Source organism: Phasianus colchicus, chromosome 3 (genome assembly GCF_987193195.1).
Source record: "Phasianus colchicus chromosome 3, bPhaCol1.hap1.1, whole genome shotgun sequence".
Taxonomy (NCBI): Eukaryota; Metazoa; Chordata; class Aves; order Galliformes; family Phasianidae; genus Phasianus; species Phasianus colchicus.
Window position 1 is genome coordinate 77,819,956 of NC_143438.1, and position 26,221 is coordinate 77,846,176.

Here is a 26,221-nt window from a genome sequence, read left to right on the forward strand (position 1 = left end):
AAACTGACAGAAAGGAAGGAAATTCAGAAGTTATAGTGATAATAATGGCCATCATTGAAACAAAGCACAGCAAACTGAAAAAAAATATATATATATATAAGCTTCAATTTCATCTGCTACTCTCTCAGCATCTGTTGATTCATTAATGAAGAGCCACTTTCTCACGTAAGACATGTACAGACCAAACCCTTCTTACTCTTCACTCTCCGCCCTTGGGTTGAGGTTGGATGTGCAAATCAGTTCAGTTTAGAAATATCTATCCAGATATCTCAACAGAAAACTCCTTAGCATAATCAGTATTATTTTAAGGAACAGCTTATTTCTATTTCTCTGTTTTGTTTCAATAGCATAGCAAAGATGAGCATTTGAAATAAATAGAAATCCTTTACAACAATTTAAAAACTTTCATTATTAAATTTGATATTTTTTCATTTAAACTTGTAGAAGTATACATGATACATTCCAAATACACAGCCAACCAAGTGAAACACTGCAAAAGTACATTGAAATAAATAATGCACGTTTTTAATAGTCCAATAGTTTCTCAGAAATTTCGTAAACAAATTGTGATTGGGACATCTCAGAAAGCACCATCTTAAAATGTAGGATTTTACTTCTTGAATTTTTACCAAAAAAAAAAGAATGGTTCTCAGAAAACTGTGTCTTAAATATCCCCATTCTTTACTTTGTATATGCCTACAATAATATGCTAAACAAATAAGCCTTAAAATTAACTGAACACAGAAAAGGAAATGCTGATAGTAAGCATCTCCCTGTGGCTTGCAGCCATTTAATTATAGCAGCTTGCTGTGCAACAGCATGCAAGGTTGCTCAAGGCAGAAAATCTTTTACTATGTCCTTAACTCACAGAGAAAGTGAAATAAAAGAGACTGACATATCCTTTCTGAGAACACCATAATCATGAACACACGAGCAACATGGAACATGAGATGAATCTCTCCCCATGTTCAGTTGTTCCCATGAGAAATCCCCTGAAATGGACACATTGGGGAAGCACATATTTAGTCATTACAGATTATAACACAGTCTGAGAAGAGCTGATTATTTTACTTGACTTTGTTTCAGCTGTTCCAGAAGACAACAGAACTATGTTTCCAGATATGTATGCCACATCAAGAAGGAATTTCATAAAGACCTGAAATTCTCATCTATACTCAGGTTACTAAGTAATCTTCATATAAATCTCAATGCACTTATTTTATGCTGGAAAGTAATCAGCTGCATGATTTCTACCATGTCTGTTTGGCATTATTACTCAACATGAAATTTAGTCGCAAAAGTTATGAAACAGTCATACATTCACTGAGGCTTTTTAACAAGTATTTCCAAGACAGTTTAAACAAAAACGCATGAGAAGTGAAGGTTTGCAGTTGGAATCCATTTTAACATACCCAGGTAACAAAAAACTTTTCACAAATGAATATACAAAATAACAATGACATAAAACGGAGAAAAATCAGGCTCCCTGGAAAGCTGAATTTGGAGGGTTTTTCTTTTATTTTTCTTCTGCACAACAACTGCTCATCTCCCTCTTCCCACCATACCATTTTATCATTTCACTGATACAAGTCTGCAGAGTGTATGGGCAAGCAAAAACAATCAAAATCAAGAACTTGGTAGTCCGAATAAAAAAAAGACATTTTCTTCTCAATATATTCTTGCAGAGGTCAGAAATAATATTAACAGATGCAAACTCCTAGGACACTCAATGTGCTTCTCAGTACTCTGGTACCACAGAACATAGCAGGTTTTGTGACAGCACAAAATCTACTCATTAGGCATCCTTTGCAATAGAGTTGTAAGTAAACTATGAGAATAAAAATGGAGAGGAGGTGGAATTCTCAAAACTGACCCTTTTTGGTTTAATTCTATTGACACTATCACTTTAAAATAAGAAAGAAATATTCAAGAACAGTTTTTCAACAAAATTATCCATTCCTGTTTGGTAAAAAGCAACTTTAAAGCATCTTCATGGTCTGTGCACTCTAGCATTGGACACATACCACATTTGGACTTAAACATTGGGTACAGAATAGTTAAGAAATGACATTATTTGTGGTAGTATCTAAGGCAGCAGCTGAACCTTCGAGTTTCCCATCTCAAGTTACAATTCAGGTGCATTTTCCGTTAGCTATTTTCTAATTTCAAATTATTCATTTAAGTACACCTTGAAATGAAAATGACACATTGAATGGTACGAATCAAAGTCTTACTGTATTCTTAATCATATCAACGCCAGCAACTGAATGCATTCACTCCTATTCAGTTTAAAGAAAATTTTACTGGTAGTTATTTCAGCATCTCTTAAAATGTGAATAGATTCCATTACAAACATGTGTAAGTCACAGAATTTTACACTATCGTTTTGGATATACAATAAAATTATTCCACTTGAGTTAAACTATTTTTTGGCCAACAGTATGTGAATTTGGATTTTTTTTTTAATCACACACAACTCCTTACATTGCACACTTTATGTTTGTAACACAAGTCTGTATTTTCTTTATCTGATGACTGTTTTCAAAGGTAAAACTATTGGTTAAAATCAGAAGTGAGATCTTAAATTTCAGAAGTCCAGCAAGTGGTCACTGGAAAAAGAAATGCATAAATCTATTCTCTTATGCAAGCAGCAGTCTCTAGAAAGCTGCTAGCAGGCAAGGCATTTTTATTTGTCTCCAAAAAAGCTTAGCTTAGCAACAGTGAAGATGAAAAACTCTCACTGACTTACAGATAAGTTCTAATGGAAAGAATCTGTTTCCCCTGTAAAGTATCTCTTTTTTAAACTTCAGCAAAATGTACTGAACTCCTCAGATTATTTACCTGGCCATTTCTTTAACAAATAAACATAAACTACAGCAAAAGATACTAATTAATTTCCAGCATTCACTTTTATCAAAAACAAGGTTTTTGTTGTGAGAACAAATAATCTTTCATTTGTAGCTTGAAAGCCTAAGATTGGATCGCTGGCTTCCAGAGTAGTTACTAGCTGCTTAGCAACCTGTCCTACTTGTCTTCCTTCCTTCCTGTTGTAGAGAACTGTTGACAGAGGAGTTGGCTGGCGATAGATGAAAATTCGCCGCAAGCACTCACAAAGAGCAGCATAGGAGTAGTCTGGGGCACAAGCCATGAACTTCTTGTCTTGTTTTGATGCTTGAACATAACCTGCACAGCCCAGAAAGATAGACAGAAAGAGAAATGTAATATACTGACCTCATTAACACTTTAAATGGCTGTCAAAATCAAGCTTAGCTTCAAAAATAACAGGCAATTACTAAGAAAATTTTGAATTTGAGACTAAAAAAAAATTGGTAACACACAAGTGATTTGTCTACAGCCAAGCCGTGCTTGCACTGTAATCTTTTTCCAACTCTTTGCCCCACACATCTAATTGGTGCACAAGAACTTGAGATGGATCAACTATCTCAAAATGATCCATAGAGAGGCTCCTTCAACAAACTGCAGTAACAAGGGGCAAGATCAAACAGTGCTCCTTCAAAATGTACTAGATGATTGGAATTTACTTGTAATCAGCCAAATGTCTATTCAAACCTTACTCCCTTTTCTAGAGAAAGTTGACAGAACAGATATCTGGAGCAAAAAAATCCTTGATCCTTTAGGTTTCCCTTTGATTCCTTCTTAAGTTTCTGTCCAAATCTTGGACTGAGAAAATAAAATTAAAAAGAAAATCATTCATGTTCTTTGCATTGCTAATTAAAAATCAATTCCGAAAATCAAAAAAAAATAAAACAGAAAAGAGCACTAGTATTGTTGTTTTGGCCACTACAATTAATAATGTAGGTTTTGGAATTTTAACATAGAAAATATTCATTTTTACTATTAGCTCTTGCAGAGCACTTCAAAATTTGGTTGCAGATAAACAAGCTGATAGTTTACATCATCTTTGGCATATAAGAGGCAAACTAGGTTAGTACAAAGTAATCCAGTTAGTAAACTTCAATATAATACAGAAGAGTGACTGTAAATAGGGATAAAGATGTAAATAAACTTTTTTTAAAAAAACACCATAGGTACAAAAAGCTCAAATATATGATTATTTTCAAAACAATAGAAAAACGTCATGAAAACATTACTTAAAATTTCGCATAGAAACTTGAAACAAGCAATACTATGAAAAAAACTAAAACCTTAGTCCCTATCATCTACTATTTTCCAGTATAATTAAATTCGAAACAATTAAACAAAGAAAAACTGTGAAATTAATCTCTTCTATTAGAAAACTAAAATATTTAGAGCTTAATATGGCTTTAAGTGAAAACAACATGCTACTTTTAAAAATTGTTCATATATAAAACAAAATGCATTGCAAAAAATCCAGAACAAATCCAATTATCCAATTAAACAGCTTATCTTCCCTTTAGTTTTAGAAGCAGGCCAACAATGATGAGGTAAAAAAAATGCATTTAGGGGATGGAGGAAACTAACTGGCACACTCATGACATTATTAAAAGAATAGGTCAAGACCACACCTAGAGAAGATGAAGACTGTAGTTGTCACAGCAGACAAATTCTGCGCTGGATTAATTTAAATGAAATTTGATTATCTCCATTACTTAATAGGTACAGCACAGGGGCAGGCAGACTATTTTGCTTTCTCTGATACAGCAATTATTACTCTTGTATCTATATAAATTCAGTATTTTCTGCTTTTGAGCTTATTATTTCTGCTTCCAACAATGTCTGAAACAAAATTCCTAAGCGTGAGTGCAAGGACTTATCAACCAAGACAATGACATGGGAAAATTCTATTGACCACTTACCATAAGCACATACAAAGCTAGACGTATCATCAATGAACTGATGCTGTTTCCCTGATTATTTCTGTGTCTAAGGTGCTGACTGTTCTTTTACAAATCCTTAAATCTGCATCATTTATCCAAGGAGATCTCCTTTATTATTGTGCAGTACAGTGCTTGCATCCTGTACATGGTCTGAATTGTCTCATTTTCGCCAAACACTTCTGATGTTCTACTCTTTCTAAAATTAAGCTAGCATTCTGTTACGTGACAGAATTACAGTAACTTTTACTTCAAATTTAATTAAGTGAAATATCAACACAAGCCATACTGAGTATTCAAACAGGATGTCTCAGAAGAGTATGACCCATATGACAACTTCCTACCTAAAGCATTAAAGGTTGCAATGTGTTCCCACATGTTTTGTGGCTGATCAGAGTGGGGCTGCCAGAGAAGAGCATCAACATCATGCCTCAGGCAGAAACAAGGCATTTCTTTGGGATCCGCAACAACTGAGAAAAGATACTGATTGCTTCCAAGATTAATCTGAAAACAAAAACAAACAACAAAAAAAAAATTGATTCAAAGCATGAATAGCAGATTCGGTCACATGAGCTGCCAGAGTTACTTATTCAACAGCTTAACGTTTGCTGGTTGATAAAATGTTTGAACACATTATGCTGATCAACAGTTCAATACACAGCAGGTGGCAAACATATTTCAAACACACGTAGTTGTTGCTTGGGAAAACAATTAAGGAAACATTACGTCCATTATGCAAGCAAACAGGAAATGTGTAGAAATGCTTTTCTAGGATGGAGGACCCTAACCTATAACTTTTGATTCTCTCTTTAATTACAACTGTTTTTCTGCATTGCCAAGAGAGAAAGAAATACTGTCTCTATGCAAAAACAGAAAGAAAGAAAAAAAAAAAAGAAAAAAGAAGAGAAGTTGATTTGCACTGGAAAAAGAATTAGAATACTAAAATTAAGAAATGTCAACAGTTTTCTATTTGCTCACAATCAAACAATTACTAAATTTCAGATCAGCACCCAATTCATCAAACATATCTAGATTGACAAAAACATTCAATAAGCACTTATATTCACAAGGAATGATTGTAAGAAAGGCAAGACAAGCATAGCTACCTATCCCAATTCAAACTAAATACTACAATTAGTGGACAAATGAGGAAGCAAAAATTCCTTCTCTGTGACACAAATAACCCTTAAGGACAACTGCTTATCAGAAAGCAGATTTGGAAAACTGATGTACAGGCTGAATACTAAAATACTCTGACTTCCCAGCCTAAATTCCAAAATATTCTCTTACATGTACGGAAACAGATTATCAATAAAGACATATTTTGCATTCAACATCACTAATTTTATTAATTAACAAATGAAACATAGAAGTTTTAGAATTTGTCATCATGGAAGAGTAATAATAGTTTATATGGATATTGAGCTTGCTGCAATAACTGATTTTGCATGTGAAAATAAAAGATCTGTGCAGTACTGGTGTGTCAAACTTTCTACTATCTCATGAAGTAGCGAGCACACATCTTTTCAGATGTAGAAATTGAGGAAGGTTACTTAAAACTTCAGTCTGTAAGATGCATCCTCAACAGTTTTCCTAGAGTTTTATGAAGAAAAGGGAAATTAGGATTCAGAATCTTATTCTGTACCCATGACATTTTCTATACAACAGAGGATGTTGTTCTAAACATACTTTAAATGACACAAGGTAGTGATGAGTTGCAACACCAGTGCTTAGAGACATCTTGAAAAAAAAAGCTTAGTAGAGGCATCTTTAAAAAACAAATTAACGGAAAAAAAATCAACTTAACCTGCAGTATTTTGTTTCTTCCCTTCAGCAACAGACCAGATCAAGTCCTAACTGAACTACAGTAAGGTAGTAACTTAGCAAAAAAATGCAACTTTCTAGTAGGCTATATGAAAAGTTACTGAGAAAAATACGAGGTATGGAACAAGAAAGAATTCTAGGCTCCTCAAAAGGACTCCTTTTTATCATTATTTTGGCATAACTTTGCTTTTTCAATCAGCTCGTTTGTGAAAGTATATATACATATCTAAAATCACGATAAGAGCAGCCTCCTTTTTATATCAAAATGATATTGAAAGTAATGCTTCCTATTTTACAGTGTCAGCCCACAATGTTAGAAGCGGATCCCCTTACATGTTGTTGCTGTGTGACAGCAGATGGCAGCAGAGGGACAGTCTGATAAAAAGGTGTCTGACATGGAAATGTGTATTAAGCAAAGGTGTATCTCTGAATTCCTCCAGGCAGAAAAAATGGAGCCCAATGGCATTAATCAAAGCTCACTGAGATTTATGGAGACCAAACAGCAGATGTGAGCACAGTGAGACAGTGGGTGGTGTTTCAGCCATCATATATGTGATTTCAAAGATTTGAACAGATTTGTTCTGATAAAAGAGTTCACCTTTCATATTAGAAAATGAGTATTTTAAAGTATTTCAGTAATAATTTGCAGCACTTACCACGTGAGTAACCTTCAAGGTATTGCCGTCAAATCTGCACAAACTTGCGCCATCTTCAAGAAAAGCATCACATTCTTCTAATTCTTGTGCATTACAAGGTGGATTTTCCTTTTCAGGATCTGGATTCTGAAAAAAAAAGGTAAATTAAGTATACTTAAAATCTGAGTCTCTCTCTCTTGTATATTTATTTATTTATTTAACAGAAGACACAAATATACACTTTCTTATTAATTATGAATTAATGTTGCTTCTCAAACAAGAAAAATGACACCATTTTGGCAGCTAGTATAGTCTGGAAGTTGAGGCCAAACAATGTACAAAGAAAGACAGAGCACTACGACTCAGTTCATCTGACACGGAGCTCTTGAATTCATGTGGTCATTTCTGCATCCATTCAGTTGATTAGTAAGAACTTTTATTTTGAATCAGTATACAAAGTAAAAGGAGTTCAGCACAGGGGTTATTTTTGTGCGTTTGTTTCCTCACATTTGGATGCTATGACAACCTAAGTTTAAAGAAAACTGACAGGAAGAAATGACAAAGAAAGTTCCTTAAATGACAGAAAACATGAAAGGCATCATATATGTGTAAGACTTAAAACAGGGCAGTATAAACGTTGGGGTTCAACTCTCCTCTGCCAAACATTATGATTTATTGTTCTTATCAGAAAGCTTTAGAAAAGAAGCTTTCAGGTAAACAGCATTATAATAAACACTTGAGATGACTGAAAATAATCCATGCTTTTAGTATACATATATATAAGTATACTAAATTTCACTGAAACTAAATACTGAACATTTACTTTAAACAAATAACTTCCCAGGGTTTTTATTATTTTTGTTTTCTGTGATAATCACTGCACACAAGCTGAAAAGTTGCAACAAAAATCATCTTAAAACAGGTTGCAAAAGCAAAAATTTGAAGTTTAGAAGATATACTACAGTATTTTGCCCACAAATGGTATGTGAGAAAGGAGTGAAATCAATTTAAGCACTAAACAGAATTTACTTTAATTTTCCAGCCTTCTTCAAAAAAGTAGTAATCCAAAAGTACCAAATCAAGATCCTGAGAGTCACAGTTCACAAGTTTTAGATGAGATGCCAATTCTTAATTAAACCAAAATGTTAAGTATTTAACAAACAGCAGTTAAAAATATATTTAAAGACTTTCTCTATAACCACATGCCAGAAAGTTCATGAGTCACGCCTTTACAAAAAGCAAAAACTTAGCAAAGCAAGTCATTTACACTCAGTTAACATAAGACAAGCACAGCATCTCTAGAAAGACAGCATAAAATTGTTGCTAATCTACTGATAAACAAGAAACAGACATCCTTAAAAATTACTTCAATTAACTGCTTTTAAATTGGCCCATAACAAGTGGTGGGAACAAAATTTTTCAATTTAATCAGACTTCTATATTTTGGTGCAGAGACACTATTATGTATGCTAAATTCAGTCCCTTATAACCATATCACAGTTCAGAACACAGTCATAACTCCAGTGCTATTAGGTAACAATCTCAGATGAAATTGAATGTAGTCTAGGATTCTGAACAGTAAATGAACTGAAAAGCTATGTCATTTGGATATCAAGAAAAAAATAATACATAAATATGCAAATATGTTAAATGTTTTATTTTCAACTACTTACCATTACTTCGGAAGTCAGATGCATCAGAGATTCACTTATTTCAGCGCACTGGGAAGAATCCATAATGAATTCCCCTTTTTTGTCACCAACTATTAGCTCTGGCCATCGTGGTCCCTCATTTTTCTTAATTAGAAAAATTTCCAAGCTAAAATGCAAACAGAAGGCAACAAGTAATACATGAATCTTTTTCAGATGACAGTCAAAAAAAAGCTCTGAAAGTAGATTTGAGAACTGAATTGTTACTGAAAACCATACAACAGAAACAATTAGAATTCACCTTATAAAAAATAAACTATTTTTCTAAAACTATACTTATAAAATATTAACTGAAAATATTCATTTAAAAAAAAAAATACAGACAAACCCGGAGGAAGGACAAGTGATTTCTCAAAGCCAAATAAAACAAATAAAACACACTCATGCTTGTGCAAAGCCTTGAATTTCCTACTTTGATACCAGGACAATATGAAAGACAGTTATACATACAACTTATTTTTTAATAGATTTTTTTAGTTTGAGAAGGCTATCCTATGTTACTGTATAAAACAGCTTGTCATGTAACTTCTTAAGAAACTAACTATAAGAAGGAATTACTTTCATAACAAGCTAAAGAAACAGAACTCAGAACTGCAGAAGCCAGCGAGCAATTTTCAGCAGAGAAGGTAAATGCTTGAAGCTCAGTGTCTAGCAATAAATAAGTCAATTCCCAGGAGGCCCAGAAGCCAGGTATGACATACACTTTGAAATCAATTCCTAGCAATAGTAAATCTTAAAATCATACACAACACCTTTTGTTCTCTTTAATTATCCAAGTGCAGCTTTCATGGTCCACAGATGAATATAATTTTCCTTCCATCAAAGCAGGCTGGTCTTTCAATGTAACACATATGTTGTCAGGGGAAAAGTGTACTTTTATGTCATCCTTAGTGATGTCCTGAGGAATGTGAACTGTTATTGTCAGATCATCTGCAGTCTGTTGCCAGTAATAGAGAGGGTCTACAATTGAAAACACACAGCAAAATACCATCTACGTTAAAAATGTCCTAGATTCTACAGCATGTAATGCTGGATGAGACAAAACTGAGACTTGGGAAAGAATGGAGATTAACTTCTATTGCAAACAATTTTCTTAAAATACATCCTGATTATTAGACAGAAACTTTTTTTAAAACAAGTTAATTTGTGTCACTCATCTGGAAAACAACTTCTGTTAATGTCTGTACTCAAATATGTTGATGGAGTTATCCAAGGACATTAGATATTACTCTACAGTTATTACAGCCTTATGAACTTGATATCTAAAGTGTATTTCAGTACACTGAAGCATTAGTGATCAATAACTCAGTTAAACAGACACCTGACAGTTAGAGCTGGAGATTTTTATAGGTGCTTTCCAACTGAAATTATTCTGTTCCATAAAGAAGGCTGTGACAGCATGACTGAGTAGTGAAAATATGCTCACAGAAAACGTAACTGCAAATGTATTCATTTTCTTTTAAAATTTCCTTCAGATTAAGAGGAGAACTAAAGTTTGGATGGACTCATTTTCTGAAATGCTTGAGAAGCTCTCCACATTGTCACAGTTCAATGTTTGGTTGATCATGTCAGCAGCTGAAGCTCTGGAAGTACTCTTACACTGCTGCCTGTTACCATGAGTTTCCTGTCTGAAGTAGAATAGTCACAGATGCTACAAATATGATTCACAGAAACTGTTAAGATGAGATGTGATAACCCTTAAAATTCTTACCTTTGACACAGACTGTATCTGGTCTTAATTTATAAGAAAAAGAAATGAGACCAAACCAAATGTCCTAGATTTTTTTTTTCCCTTTGCACTACCTTCTACACTACTAGTAGCAATAAAGCACGTATAGGGCAGAACAGGAAAGAACAAAGGAAAAAGCCAAAATGACAGTGAGTGACATAACCACCTTAATACTTCATGTATTGTTGTAATCTCTTCTAAAAGTCAGAATTCTACTGCCAGTGCATCTTGTTTCATTATTTGGTATCTATTTTGCCTGCAGTTCTATAGAACCGTGCAACTAAAATGATAGCCTACACTAGGTTTCTGAAGAGACAAACTCCTTCTTAAAGAGGAATTAGACTTCCCTCTGAAATCAAAGTTCACGTTTCAGTACTTTCTCTGACATTACATTTCTGTGCCATCGTAAGATCTTGCTGCTCCCCGCATCACAGATGGCCTTCCTGAGCTGGGAAACAACATATGTGCACACATACGCATTAAGTGAACTCTGTTAGGAGCTGGTATTGTGCTAGTATTATTCAGTTAAAATAGGTTCAGTAATGAACCTCTCATAATCAGAAACAAAAATCAAATCGGAAATAACTCAATGCAGCAACATAAATATCCATATTACAGAGCTGAGTGACATTTAGGATTAAAATTTAAGTTTATTCATTTTGTTCTGGTTTTGTCAGGTCAGTTATTTTTTTCTAAACTTCTTTCTTAACGAAGACCTTTACAAGATTCTCATTCTTAAACAAACAAACAAACAATTTTGTATTTCTATTTGAAAGGAAAGAATATTTTACACATCAGACAGATCCTTCTGCTGAACAACTCCTTGGGGGAGCTTCATTCCCAACTTTTTGGGTGTCATCTCCTTGTTTTATCTATGAAGACTACTACATTTGAGTACTTCAACTAGATGTTTGAATTTAGGCAGCCTAACTTTTGTCTAAACTCAACTGTTAGCAAATAATCAGTACAGTTCTCTTGACAAAATGCCTTTATCCTTTATCCTTTCTATAAAGAAATTCTTTATGTGTCTCCTGTGTCAAAGTGTTTCCCACATAAGCTTATGCACAATATAACTTCCCAGGAGGAAAACAAACATATGAAAGTCCATCTGTCCATAAAATAAATACATAAATAAATAGATCAAGGGGAAAAAAAAATAATTCAGACAGATATTAAGACTAACATTTACTAGGATTTCCAAACAAGCTCTTTTCTTAGCCAAAACAGAGAACAATCTATTATAAACTGTCAAATAAGGTTTACCTTTCTTTTCATTTGTTGTTTTCTTGTCGTCATTTTCTTCTAAAATTTCTTCCTTTTCCTGTACAAATTTGAATGGTTTGTAGGAAATAATCATTAGACCATCTCCACTTGGCTCTATTGATGCATAATGGGGGACAGATTTTCCCTGTAAAATTCTCCTTTTGTAGATTTCATACCTATGTTCATCTATAAAATGAAGAAAAAATATTTGAGCAGTAATATTTTTCTAGGGGATGAAATTCTTGAACAAGAACCTCATTACACTTAAAAATGCTAAGCAATCCTACAAGTTAAATAACAGTACTTTAAAAGGAAATCTCTTTTTCAATGACTTTAATATATATGTAGTTCCTAAAATTAATTTAACATTGTCCTTTTTTCTTATGATGTCTTCTTTAATTATAGCTAGCCCAGCAATTCACAAAACTACTCTCAGTCTCTGAAGAAACAGGCCTTTCAAATATTTTTAGAGCTGATACAAGAGCTTGAGAAACAACAACATAGCTTCTGGTAACACTTTACCCATAATGGAAAATGCCTGCCCTCACTTTTGAAGGCCTGTGTTTTACAAAAGCTGAGGAGATCCTAGTTGTCAGTGACTGGCATCAAGGACTGTGCTCCCTAACATATGAGTACCGGTGACTTAAAACATAGGTAAAGTGGTAGGTTCTAGAGTTTGTTGTTCCTTAATTAAAACCTAACTGGACTCAGAGCCCTCAGTATTTGATCAACTCTTTGTAACAACAGATTGTACAAATGGATTTTTAGCAATTAACTAACAATATGATAAAATTCTGACAGGTGATAATATTATCTCTAATAAAGGTTTGATTTTTCACATATATCTTTCATCTCTTCAGTGAAAGAATTAGCTGTTCTTGTGACTACAGCTTTACTTGAAACAAAGAAAAAAAACAATACTGGGAATTTATTACTAGAGACATTAGACAAGACCAGATCACAATGGTAAAAATTCTTCGGTACCACTCTAGCATTCCAAAGTGTCCAGGTTCACCTCAGTGTTAAGTTTACAGAAATACCAATGTCACAGTACAATACAGACAATAATGGATAAACCAGGTATAATTTGGGTGCCCTTAACAAATTATCTTACATGGTAAAAATTAGTTTAGAAATAGAGTAAGGAACAATAACCAGTCTGCAGTGTAATTCTGGTCCTTGTTCAGTTCTGGTTCTGATTCGGTTAAAGTCCCCTCCTCTGTTCTAAAAAGTGTAAGCAGGGAGCTATTAGTAGAATAGACACAGTCATTCTAATCCAAGGCAGAACAAGATTTCATCTAAAATCTGATGAGAATTTTGTTGGGATGCAAGCATCAGAAAATGAGGAACAATCAACATTTAAAACAATGAATAAAAGCATAATAGCTGTTTTTCTTTTGCAGTGTTTTTTTGTTTTCGTACAGTTTTAGGTTTTTTTTTTTTCCCCTTACCCACCAATAATATAAATGCAGAACACTTACCCGCTTTGTTCATCTCCACAAATGTAACCCATTCCAAAGTAATATGAAATCCACTTCCTTTTGTGTCCAATTCATCTTTTTCTACCCTAAGCAGCAGCACAGATACTGAATGTTTATCAGATTTTACAAATGAAACACTGTGTACTATAATAAATGGACTGCCTAGCTCTTCATTAAACACAATCTGGAAGACAAAATGGTGGTAAAAGGTTAGTTAAAATTAAAAGACTCAAAAATTAGTGAAAGGCTTCAAGGAACATTAAATCGATTAAAATTTGCTCGCCACAAATCTCATTAACTTTTGGTTAGCTCTGAAGTGGTCATGCAGTTGGACTAGACATTCCCTGAAGTTCTCTTCTAACAGAACTATTCTATGTATTTCTGGTGCTTCCTCCCTTGGCTATCAAAAAAGTGTTCTGAAGTATCTGTATTATTGTTTATATTATAGAATCATTGAAATGGTCCATTAGATAAAGCACAAAACTCTACAAAAATGTCTGCACTAAAGCACAGGATAACCAGCTTCCTTTTGACTGAACTCTCGAACTGTGCAGGGGAAGGAGCTACATAACCATGCTGAAATCCTCCACTTCAGGCACTTGACTTCCTGCCAATATTAAAAACTCCTTGAAACTGTCCTCTAATTAAAAAGTTGCATGAAAATGTGGTAATTTAATATCAAATTCATCTTTCAGAAATGAAGAGAAACAACAGACCAAAACTTATAGTAGCTAAAGCTCAAGATGGTTTAAAATAAATGATTTTGTAAACTATTTAATAATGAGAAATGTTACAACCACCAAGTTAAAAAAAAAAAAATACTAAGCACCAGTAATTTTCCAGAGCTAAGTGTACAGCATGGAAATTTTCTCTCCCAGAGATGTGGAAATATTACAATTTAGATTATACCTACTCTACATAAAGCCTTCGGGGTTAATTATAAAAGCTTTTTAATCATCAGTTTTCCTTAAGTTTTATTCTAGTCACCATGGACACACTTTTAAGACAGGATAAATTAAATGGTGAACATTTCAAGTGCCATTACATCAGCACAAGCAATCTAGAAGCCTCCTAACTTAAAATGAAAAGTAGCATTTAGCTTGATTGACATTCAGGCATTTTAAAAAATATTTATTACTCCACAGGTCAGAGGAAATAATTAACGATAAGTGATAGTGGAAGGAAAACCTAGGCTGACCCATCATAAAAATAGAGAAGGGAAAGGGAAAATGGTTCTTATAAGAAGTTCAGCTTGACAGGTGTGTAGTCACCTATTCAGAAACACTCGGTCTGTTCAGCAAATCTGTTTAGACAGATTCTTTTCCAGTCAAAAGGCTGTTTCCATTCAACCATTTGAATTTTACTTTTTTTTTTTTTTTCACATAAAGAAATAATTCACATGATCTTTATGCTTGGACACAATCCTATATCAATGCCATAGAGTTAAGATTGAAAGCTTAATTTTTCATAACATTATATGTGTGCGATTCTCATATTAAATGCAGAAGTAGGAATTATTTGGTAAATGTACAATTCTTTAATGTGTTATTTTAAGACTTACCTCCCACTTTTCTGATGCACTGTTTCCACGCTTGCCTGACTTAATTAAATACAGTCTTCCTGTTCCATCAGAAATGGTAACCCACGTGGAAGATGAGAAGTATATTGAGGCACAAAGGCGATTATCGTAAGCTGTCAAATCTGTAGGTAGCCTGAAAACTTCTCTTGGCTTTTGCAGAGCAGTGTCCTATAAGCAGAGTCACTTTATGAATCATAGAATCACAAGGTTGGAAGGGACCTACAAGATCATCTAGTCCAACCGTCCCCCCTTACCATCACCACGAAGTTCTAATCAATTTCACCATTGCAGAAAAATGAACAACAAACCTCAACAGCAATTCACCAGTTCACGTAACTGAGCCTACTGGGAAAAATGTAGGTAGGCAAGCATCACTTCCACATATGAGGAAAAGGTGGTAGAATTTTAGTATTCAATCTGTTTATTGAAAACATAAGTGTTTTATAATTGGTATTTCAACACCTTTTTTTTTTCCTTCAAATTCAAAGTACTAATTTACATTTTTCATTTTAAAAACTTTTACTTCTTTTCTCCTAACATGACTGTATAATTTGTCATTCAACTCACACAATTTAAATCCCAATAAGAACCTGGAGACCTTGAATGAAATAAAAGCCATAGAATTGTACTAAAAAAGTTCATTTACAAGGACTTCTAAACTAAAACAAACTTTAATCCTCTTTCTTACTCAATTGTGCACATATATACAACTCAGAAAGAGCACATTAATGCATGCTAGTGTGACATGCACTTTTTTTTTTTGAGACTATCGTATTAGAGACAATTTCAAATCTATTATTTTTTCCAAATGTTATTAAAATCAGATATGCATCTAGAACATGTTCAAAGTTAGGCAAGATAAACTGGATTGGGATAAGTACCATTTTAATAAGCATCAGTAAAAAAGATCAGATGACAAACAGCCTGATTGTCTTTTGGGTCTACTTGAATTCATGTTAGAGATTACTGTTCCCTATGAAAAGGCACAAGGGCAATTCTGAAATCTGCAGTAGAAAAGATGAAAATTAGATTTTATAATTACTAGTAGCATTCAGGGTCACTCTGTAGATTCAGCTGCATCACTAAAACCCTTCAATTATTCACCTAATTTAGAACACATTCAGGAAAGGAGAATGAAAGAATTATAAACAAAGAAAGAAAGAACACACTCACACCCAAGCACTTTCGACATTCTCATCTTCTACTAGAATATCTTAAGGTTTTACTGAAAGGCAATATCTTCTGAAATAAAAGCATTCCATTGTAAGAAGTTGTATGACTATTGTGAATAGGAATGAAGAATGTAAATTGTGGAAAGAAAAAGCTTCAGGCCCAGCACTATGAATTACAGGGATATGCTATGAACACCACAGAAGACCACACTTCTGACAGCCTTCAAGTGAATCATAACAGTAAGCTCGAATTAGTTATGGATATAATTTTGTTTTAAAAAACTATCAACTGTCAATCATTTAATCTTCTAACGCCCACATTAGATTTATCAACACTGAAGAGGAGTGACAGGAGTCAACAATTCTGAAAACTTTAATTAAAAGTCTTCATATCACAAAGCCTCCCACCTAAAAGGAAAAAAAAGAAAATGTTCTTACAATAATCTTCCTTTTGATGCTCACTAGTATAAAGTCTGCAGATAACACTAAAATGGGAGGAACTGTCGACACTCGAGAGTAAAGAGGCCCTGCAGAGAGCTGCTGACAAATTAGAAAGCTGGGCAATCATCAACTGTATGAAGCTGAACACGAGCAAGTGCCAGATTCCATGCCTGGAAGAGGGCAAACCTGACTTTGTACAGGCTGGGGAATGAGAGGCAGGAGAGCAGCCCAACGGCAAGGGATTTGAGGGTTCTGGTTGACTGAAGTTGAATACAAGTCAGCAGTGTGCCCTGCCAGCCAAAAGGACCAACCATGCCATGGAGTCCATCATGGCCAGCACTGCCAGTCTGGCGAGAGAAGGGATTGTTCCACTCTGCTCTGTGCTGGTGTGACCTCATCTCAACCACTGAGTGTAGTTCTGGGCATCACAACATAACATTAACGGATGATATCATCTTAAACACCAAAGTTACAAGGTGAATTTGTCATTTAGGTGTAACTGCAACAAACCTCCAAACAAAAATCAAACTTGCAGGAAAAATAGGTTTCAGAACTATATGAAATTACTTGTTAAAAAAAAACATCTTTCAGTTTGGATTTGGGATAAGCAAATTAACCTGCTTCATCATCAGCTAAAGAGAATTCAGTACAATAGTGCCTTCTGTTAACTTGTAAACTGTACTTACTTAAAACAACATTATTTAAAACATACATTTCACTAATATATGCACAGGCACTTTTGAGAAGAGAAGACTTGTTGATGTTTCTGAACAGAAATTCCTCTTTATACACGTGCAAATACATTTATTCTGCAAAACAGCACTGTACTGTAGATTAGGACACAACATGGCAGCCATTTATTTGACATTCTGGTAGTACAATAGTACGTCAACAAAATGTAACTTTCTTGAAAATTTTTCTCTTGAAAATAAAAATCTAACAGCTGCCTCGAATCAGTTAATGACAGAACTATTTTGGGAAGCATCTACATATTATTACCTTTGTCAACATAGAATCCTAATAGAATCATGGAATCATGGAATCCTTAGAGCTGGAAGGGACCTTTGAGGGTCATCTAAACTGATTCCCCTGCAATGAATAGGGACAACACAGCTACATCAGGTTGCCCAACGCCTGATCCAGCCTTGCCTTGAAAGTCTCCAGGGAGACTAGTAACTGGTTATAAATGAAGCACTGTTATTCAAATTAGCTAATATACAATTGTGGACTTCTTTTCATTCTTGATAGATGAAGATGTATTTGATTCAGAAGGATTGAGTCAAATCATCATGAAAACAACAACAAAAAAACATTTATTGGTAAAAAACTGTAAGTACACCTTTATTACTCATTAGGGTACAAGTCAAAATCATCAGTGAATTAATCTTATTCTAAATTACAAATTCAGAGCTAAGAAGACATTGTGATAGCTGTAAAATTGCCACGGATAAGTCTTCTGTTCCTTAACAAGCAAGGACTACAACTGTATATACCAGAAAGACGGTACCCATGCAGCCATGTTTTCCCAGCTCAAAAAGAAAGAATGGCTCTGCAGTGGAATCAGGGCACTTAGGCATTCAAATGCCTCAAAAAAATTGACTGTGTAAGGCAGCCAGTTTTATCAGTATAAAAGCAGAGAACAGGCATGTTTTTCTGACTTGGTCTAGCTTATTCTCTATTTCAAATTTGCCCAGGGCCACAAGTGCTTTTTGCCTCCAACCAGCCATACACTGATTAAGCTATTAGTCTACATGTGCTTTCATTTATAATTCTAAATCACACAGCTTTTCTCTCCTTCTATCTACAGTGATTGGATTTTCAAATTAGCAAACATCAAGCAGAACAGCTGAGAAACCTCTGGCAATTGCATAAGGAGTTTCTGCTCTTTTCTTCAGCTTGAGACCATATGTTTATCCTCCCCATGAAGGAATAACGCGTAGTATTAATACAGTGCAATACTAGTAAAATACTATTAATGAAAAATTTCAGAAATTTTCATTTAAAATCCTTTCATCCCTACTAGCAAACCCCATTTTTGTCAATCTACCTCTCCTCCTGGCAGTAGCTTCCCTTCCAGTTTTGCATGTGGAATCTCCTTGATCTGTTTTCTACCTTATCAATCTACACTTATTCAAATTCAATTATTTTAAAAATAAGTTTCTGCTTACCAGAGTCACTGACAAGTTCATAACCCTTCCAAATTGGTCAATGTAGTAAACATTATCCTGGTACCAGGAGTCAAGGTGAAGATAATTATACATGCCAAAAGCACGCATGTGGTCAAGGGTATATTGATCATCACGAAGTTTCACTTCTGCTACAGCTAGAACACGAAAAGAGAGAGAAATCATTTGAACAATATTTCTAAATAAATAATTTAATAAGTTAACGCTTAAAATAATAGTTTTATAATAATTCATCTGTAGCCTGTAGGCCTAGTTTATTTGAAGAAAAACATATGATACATATATAGTTAAACAACAAACAATATCACTATGAACTTGGAAAGCAGGTCCTGCACGCTGAAGGCCACCACAATCACTCACCACAGTAACGTCATAACCATTGCCATTTACAGAAACCTACACTGACTCTTCCCAACATCTGTTCAGGTCTCTCCATTTTGTCAAATGCCCTCACAAAAATGGGAGCACAAAGCAAGAACCTTGTAAAATTTACTTTTTAGGCTACTTGTAAAGACCACAAATCATTCCTGATACATATACTGTAATAAAGAAAACAAAATAATTCTGCTCCACCATAAGTCTAAGCAAACAATGGACAAAAGAAATATCTTCTAACTATGTGAATTTCATAATCTTAAACTCTGAATCATGCTATCAACAACTGCAAAGCAAACAATTAAGACACTATTAAGCATAATTAGTACGTGGTCATTACTGAAAAAGTATGTTCCTAGCATCTTCATTGAGGCTGAAGAAATCTACAGCAATCTCCAAGATACCATCAAAATTTCAATGCAAGTTTTCTCTGTCTGAAGGAGTCTGCAAAGAATGGCTGTTCACTAATAATAGTGCTTTCTTCAGGATAGGCAGCATGCTACTTGCAGCCACCCATTTGAGCAAATGGAAAACTTCTCCACAGCTAGCAGTAATCTTAGCTGGAATTATCTGCATAAAACTAAGCAAGTTATTTAAACTAGCTGCAACTCCGTCTTCCTACTCTGCATCTATTCAGAGACTGAATAGTTTCAACATCTCAAAATACAGAAAATCTCCAAGTTCAATTGCAGACAGTGGCAAAGATTTAGCAAATCCTTCTAAACTGGTCTCCAACAGACTGGAACTGCTCAGTCTCCACTACTGACATCCCAGGATCCATAGTTTCTCTGTAAGAAGTATATTTCAAATTTGACATAACAAGAAAAATCCTTCAGAAAGCTACAAGTAAACTGTCTGCCCATGATGAGTAAGCTTCAGACCCATAGTAAAGGGAGGCTAACAAAGCGATGAGAAGAATATAAGAAAGAAGGTTTTTTGGATATAAGAGAGAAATCTTTTACAGTAAGGGTGGTGAGGCACTGAAACAGGTTGCCCAGAGAGACGGTGGATGCCCTGACCTTGGAGACATTGGTTGGATGTGGCTCTGAGCTAAAGGTGCCCCTGTTCATTGCACGGGAGTTGAACTAGATGACTTTAAGCCTCCCTTCCAACTGAAACAATTCTATGATTCTAAGGTCACATTAGTTATTCTAATTACCACTTTTACAACTTCCACATTTTTCTTGTTCTGCTCAGAAACACAGCAAAGTAATCTTCACACCATGTTCATTGGAACCATTCACAACTCTAACCAGAAGTCCTCATCTTGGACTCCTTACACCCTTCTTTAGCATATATCTAAAACCTACTGAAGAAGCAGTATTTTATTTTACTTATGGCAATGATTACTTCAAACTGTAGTTCATTTTCCAAAACGACGAGTTCCACTGAATAGCCATCACAACACATATCACCGATCGGATAATCGCTATGGGCTCAAAACTGATCCCATTAGGGACACTGGCTATTAACAGGGGTCATAGAAAACTATGCAAGACATACTGATTAATTAAGAATAAATATTCCAGTCATACTGTATAAAACATTTGTAAAATGATGGCATAATTAGCAATTAGTCTCCTAATCATTGTTGATGTTTGCAAACCAAGAGCATTAATTCCACTCAACTCATCTCATTATTCATATTAACCACAATGGAGAGATTTCAGCATCTCTGCAATTAGTAATTACTCTTTCCTAAGATATGGCTAGAAGAAAAAAGCTACAGTGTTAAAAAAAAAATAAAAGAGTTAAGAAAATATACCTGCCATAATGTGAAAGATGCTACCACTCCAATTTCTACTTTAACTAATTAGAATATTCTACAGTAAATTACACTGTAAAAAAAATTAAAAAGTTGTGTTATGAAAATGTGTTTTAAAGCTGTTTGGACAAATAGTCTTTACCACAGATATTTTTCCTAACAAGATGAAAGGTGATGTGAATGTTCTGTAAACAATTAAAGACTAAAACAAATATAATCCAAGATAATTGTTTCTAGTGAAACCAAGTATATATCATCTCCTTTCTGTATAGACAGGTATACTTACAGTCAAGAACTAAATTCACATGCTGAAACATATAAGTGTTTTCAACACAGAAAAGCTAAGGTTGTCTTATTTTGTCTTCTACCGTTCCCTCCCCCCAGGCACATTGCTGCTAGTAGAATTTTAACTAAAATATATATAAATATTGAAAACAGTTAAAACTGGCTGCTTCCTAAAGCAATTCAGAAATCTTTTTGGAACAATACACCATGGCTTAGCTGTAAGATTATAAACTCTATAAAGGATGAAAGAACATGAACAAAGTCCCTGTCCTTGAGTTTTCCAGCTGGTTGTTCTTACAAGCCCTGCATAATAAGGAGTTGGTAAAAAGAGACCCAAATCTCTTAAGATGAATTATGCAATTAACTCTTCATAAATAGAAGTCAGAAACTATACCATATGTGATTTTAAACCTGGAAAGCAAACAAATGTGTACTGGATTTCCACGTAACACTTCAAATATGGTTATCAACAGCTTACAGAATGTATATACATATCTCTGCCAATAAATCATTAGATTAATTGAGACTTGTTCTGTGATAAAGTAAAATCTGTGCACAAATGCCATCTGCTTCACATATCATGTGTTTATCACATATCATAGTTTATAGGAGATTTTATACTATGATGGAGTTACATTCCTTCCTTTCTGCAGCCTTCCCAGTTCAAGTTTTCTTGACGGTCCTTGGAAAAAATGTGAAAAATTAACAGAAGATAGATCTGGCAAAATAGAAGCTAATAAAATGAAAAGAAAAAAAAGAAATACTTAATGAGAAAATCACCTTATTCACATAAGGGTTTTTTTGCTTGTTTTTAAAAAAGGAACTGAATCTAGGACAGACTAATTCAATAGCTCCAATAGTTCAACTAACAAGCAGCAATTTATGTCAGCTTCTCCTACAGAATAATATACAGCCTTATTCCAATTTATGATAAACAAATCTGCACTACAGAAACCAAAGAACCTTAATTCATACTCTGTCATACCAGTAAAGAGAAGGAATGTATATATAAATTAAATCTTAGCTTTCAGTATTATTACCCAACAACTGCATTGAGGTGTGGTATTTCAGCTAGCAAAATTATGTCACTTGTCTAGAACTGTATGTCACCAGCTCCATAATTGAAAAAATAATTTGACTCAAAATATTTCCCAGCTAATTAAGCCAAGATTTTCACTAATACCAAGTCTACTTAAAAGCAAGAGGAAAATGTACAAAGCAATTCATAAGAATCAATTAAAGGAACAAAATATCCCTAACCTAATCAGATCTTATTACCCTGCACTGAAAAAAAAAAAATCTCCTCTGCATAAAAAGTAAGACTCATACTTTAAATGAATAGGGAAGCCCTGGCTTGTATCAGGAATGGTGTGGTGAGTAGGACTAAGGAAGTCATCCTGCCCCTGAACTTAGCACTCGAGGCCTCAGCTTGAGTACTGAGTTCAGTTTTGGGCACCTCAATACAGAAAGGACATTGAGGTGCTGGAGCAGGTCCAAAGAAGGGCAACAAGGCTGGTGAGGGGCTTGGAGAATATGCCCTACGAGGAGAGACTGAAGGAACTGGGGCTGTTTAGTCTGGGGAAAAGGAGGCTGAGGGGAGATGTCATTGCTCTCCTCCAATACCTGAAAGGGGATTGCAACAGAGCAGGGCTGCTCTCTTCTCAATGGTGACAGGATGAGGGGAAATGGCCTCAAGTTCTGCCAGGGTAAGTTTAGGTTGGATATCAGGAAACACTTCTTTACAGAAAGGGTTGTTAAGCACTGGAATAGGCTCCCCAGGGAGGTGGCTGAGTTACCATCCCTGGGTATGTTTAAAAACCCTTTGGCTGTGGTGCTCAGGGACATAGTTTAGCAGAAGGTTGTTAGAGTTAGGGTAGCTTTAAGGTCTTTTCCAACCTGAGCAGTTCTGTGACTCTATGATCAGTAGAACTTGAAAAAAAAGAGTGGAAAATCTGTGAAATAGTAAGTCTGCACTTTCATATTTTCTACTGAATACATCACAATTACTTCAGAATACTGCAAGATATGTAAACTAATCTTAACAATGCAATTTATTGGGACACTGCACGTTATATGCCTCTATATCATACTTTGTTTTGCAATGCCACCCAGTGGAAGAAATTTAGTATTTCATGTACACTTTTTACTAGCGAAAGACAGTCCATTAATTTATTCTCTAGTATCAGTGGTCAGCACACATAGATCCTTCTGTCTCGGAATCAGTTTTCTCCTAACAAGCATGTTTTCACTGTTAATAGCAGCATCATTTTGTTGCTAACCAAAAGTATAAGACTTTCTTAGCATACTGTAGCAGGTGTTAATAGACTGAACGCAGAAGTTTACTTCTAACAAGCGCAGAGCTTGCTGAAAACAAGCGTGCTTTGCCTACAGATACCATTTCATGAAGTATTTTTGCTGGATCAAATTATTAACACAGATATGAACATACATGGCATCTATTGCACACTCAAGTGAATCTAAAAATCAAACAATACCCAAAAACTGGTGAGGCATTTGTGAGAACTTCACTTTCAAAACAGCTTGTAAGCTGATTTGTGCCTGCTGTAGGAACCCCCTTCATTAATAATAGTTAATACCTATACATCATCTTTTTCCTTCTCTAGAAATTAAAGTACAACACAAGAACAGTTACAAAATGGCCTAAGACCTAAACCTAAATATCAGGAACTAAGGAAAATAAGGAGAAAAGCTAAAGAAAAGGAGGAGAAATACATACAACGTTTAGGGTGAAGAGCTGGGTATTAAAGCAATAATCCCCTGGGATTCATTACTAGTTGAAGTACCAGGATGAGAGAGTGGAAGTTCAGGTGAATTGGAAGAGAATGGGTAGCAACTAGGCAAGAAATGGGCAAAGAACAAGCTAATTACAGCATCTAAAAGGGAGTGTATAATAACAGAATTTCACCATTCTTTTCCACCATTATTATTTAAGAAATTCACTATGAACTTGTTCTCCACCATCAGATCTGATAAATAAATAGAAAGCTATTAGAAATTTCTTTCTGCTTCAGTTGCACATTTGACTAGCAAATTCATGGGAACCATAGTTTGACAGTTGCAGACAAATTAGCAGTGAATACTAAGCTTTGCACAGTAGTCAGAAAACGAGGACTGCTGTAGTCCACATGAGTGTGACAGCCAGCATAAGGTGTCCAGCAGCTGCACATCCACCTTTTCCAATAATGTAAGTCTGCATCGATTCCATGCATCAATTTTTATCTCATTTGGTTCTACAGGTAGCTCAACCCATAACTTCTGCCCAACATGCAAGTCAAAGTATGGAAGCAAGCCCTCAGTCTAACATAAATGCAGACCACTGATAGCAGAAAACACAAAGTTCAGGTACGGACCATCTCTGCTCTAAAAGGAAAGCGCCCTGAAGTAAGCAGAAAAACAGCAGAGAGAGTGAGCCAGCAGTATGGTCCAAAGACAGGTTGAAACGCAGCAAAAAAACATCATCTAGAAGTTCGATTGAGGGCTTGGTTTGGTTTATATTTCATGTTAGTAATCAAAAGAAAAACAAAAAAGAAACATAAGTGCATGTACACAAAAGCAGAGAACAGAATAAGCAATTTGGTATTTATGATTTAGCCGGACTGGCAAGTAAGGACTGAAAACAAGTCTGGATCTCTGTGTTATAGTAAGAAGACCAAGAAAAGAGCACAGATACACACCGAATTTATATCACAAGCGTTACAGTAACTGTTATGCCAAATGCCCGAATGGACTAGAGGCATTAGAAGCTCCACAACTCAAACTCTTTAATGAAAATATCGAGTTATCATCAACTTAAAACAGGTGTGCAATACACATATCTGAGAACCACAAAGCATCCTTGATCGCCTTACACGCAAAACATCACAGTAAGAACAACACCATGACAAAGGGCAACGTTCCACTACATAGAATGTTACTCTCATTACACTTCCCAGTGTACAATGGTATCACCTCATCTTCACTCACTCATCCTTCAAGACACAACTCACAGTGTACCTTTCCGCCCTGCTATTAAAATAATGTACTGAACACAAATCTGCAGCAACACACAGCAGGTAGCCCAGAAGTCAGGTGTATCATCCAGTGACTATAGAGACCAGCCTGCCCAAGCTGCATACTACAGTGTTCTTATAAAAAAAGGCCACTTCATGCACCTTATAACTGACCCACACGTCATGCACCAACAAAGCCAGAAGCTGACAGAGCTTAGGGGGCAGCGAGATAGGCATGCACCCCATACGACTCTGTCAGCGTTCTTCTGGGTGAAATGAGAACTCAGTGAATCAACGCGCAACAGCTCAGCACCTCACATGCCGATACTGCACAGCAGAGAAAGCAAGGCCATGAACGGTCTGAGCATCCACGTCTGAACTACGAGCAGAGGAAGACAAAGGGCTTTTATGCAAGGGATGGTAAGGCATTAATTTCATACGTATGCCTCTAATTCCTAAGTATTCGTTCCAGACTGCACGCACCGAACCGCCCCGGCCGCCGCCGCGGTCCAACCGCGCATGCCCGCTCCGCGGCCGGCCGCACGCACGCACAGATCCCGGCTCGGCTGGCAGCCCGCTGCAGCGCAGCGCCGTGCCGTGCCGTGCCGTGCCGCCGCTCGGCTCCTCGCGCGGCAGGACGGCGCCACCGCCAGCCGCGACGAGAAATCGGGCCGAGCCGCGGAAGCGCCCCAAATCACCGTCCCCGCTCCTCACCCGCGTCCAGCTCCAGCTGGTAGCAGGCCAGCGGCTCCAGGGACAGCTTGTAGCCCTCGAACTTGGGGTCCAGGAGCAGGCGCTTGGTCTCCAGCGAGCAGTGCGCGGCGCCCTCCATGCCGGACGCGGGCAGCGCGCGAGACCGCCGCGCAGCACCGCGGGAAGAGCCGCCCGCACGCTGGGAGCGGTAGTTCGGGGCTGAGCGCCGCCGCGAGCCGGGAGCCGCGGGCCGAGCC

At 35.9% G+C, this 26,221-nt stretch overlaps 1 protein-coding gene across 1 annotated transcript; it reads right to left on the reverse strand.

Annotated features, from left to right (window-relative positions):
* Positions 1–403: 403 nt before the first annotated feature.
* Positions 404–26,211, reverse strand: NUDCD1 (NudC domain containing 1). Its single transcript, XM_031591135.2, has 10 exons — positions 25,986–26,211; positions 18,819–18,973; positions 15,020–15,205; positions 13,459–13,642; positions 11,978–12,163; positions 9,738–9,945; positions 8,950–9,094; positions 7,298–7,423; positions 5,162–5,321; positions 404–3,183 (listed from the first exon to the last, which is right to left on the reverse strand). Exons 1-10 carry the CDS (start codon positions 26,101–26,103, stop codon positions 2,891–2,893), a joined length of 1,761 nt encoding a protein of 586 aa, XP_031446995.1. The 5' UTR covers positions 26,104–26,211; the 3' UTR covers positions 404–2,890.
* Positions 26,212–26,221: the final 10 nt, after the last annotated feature.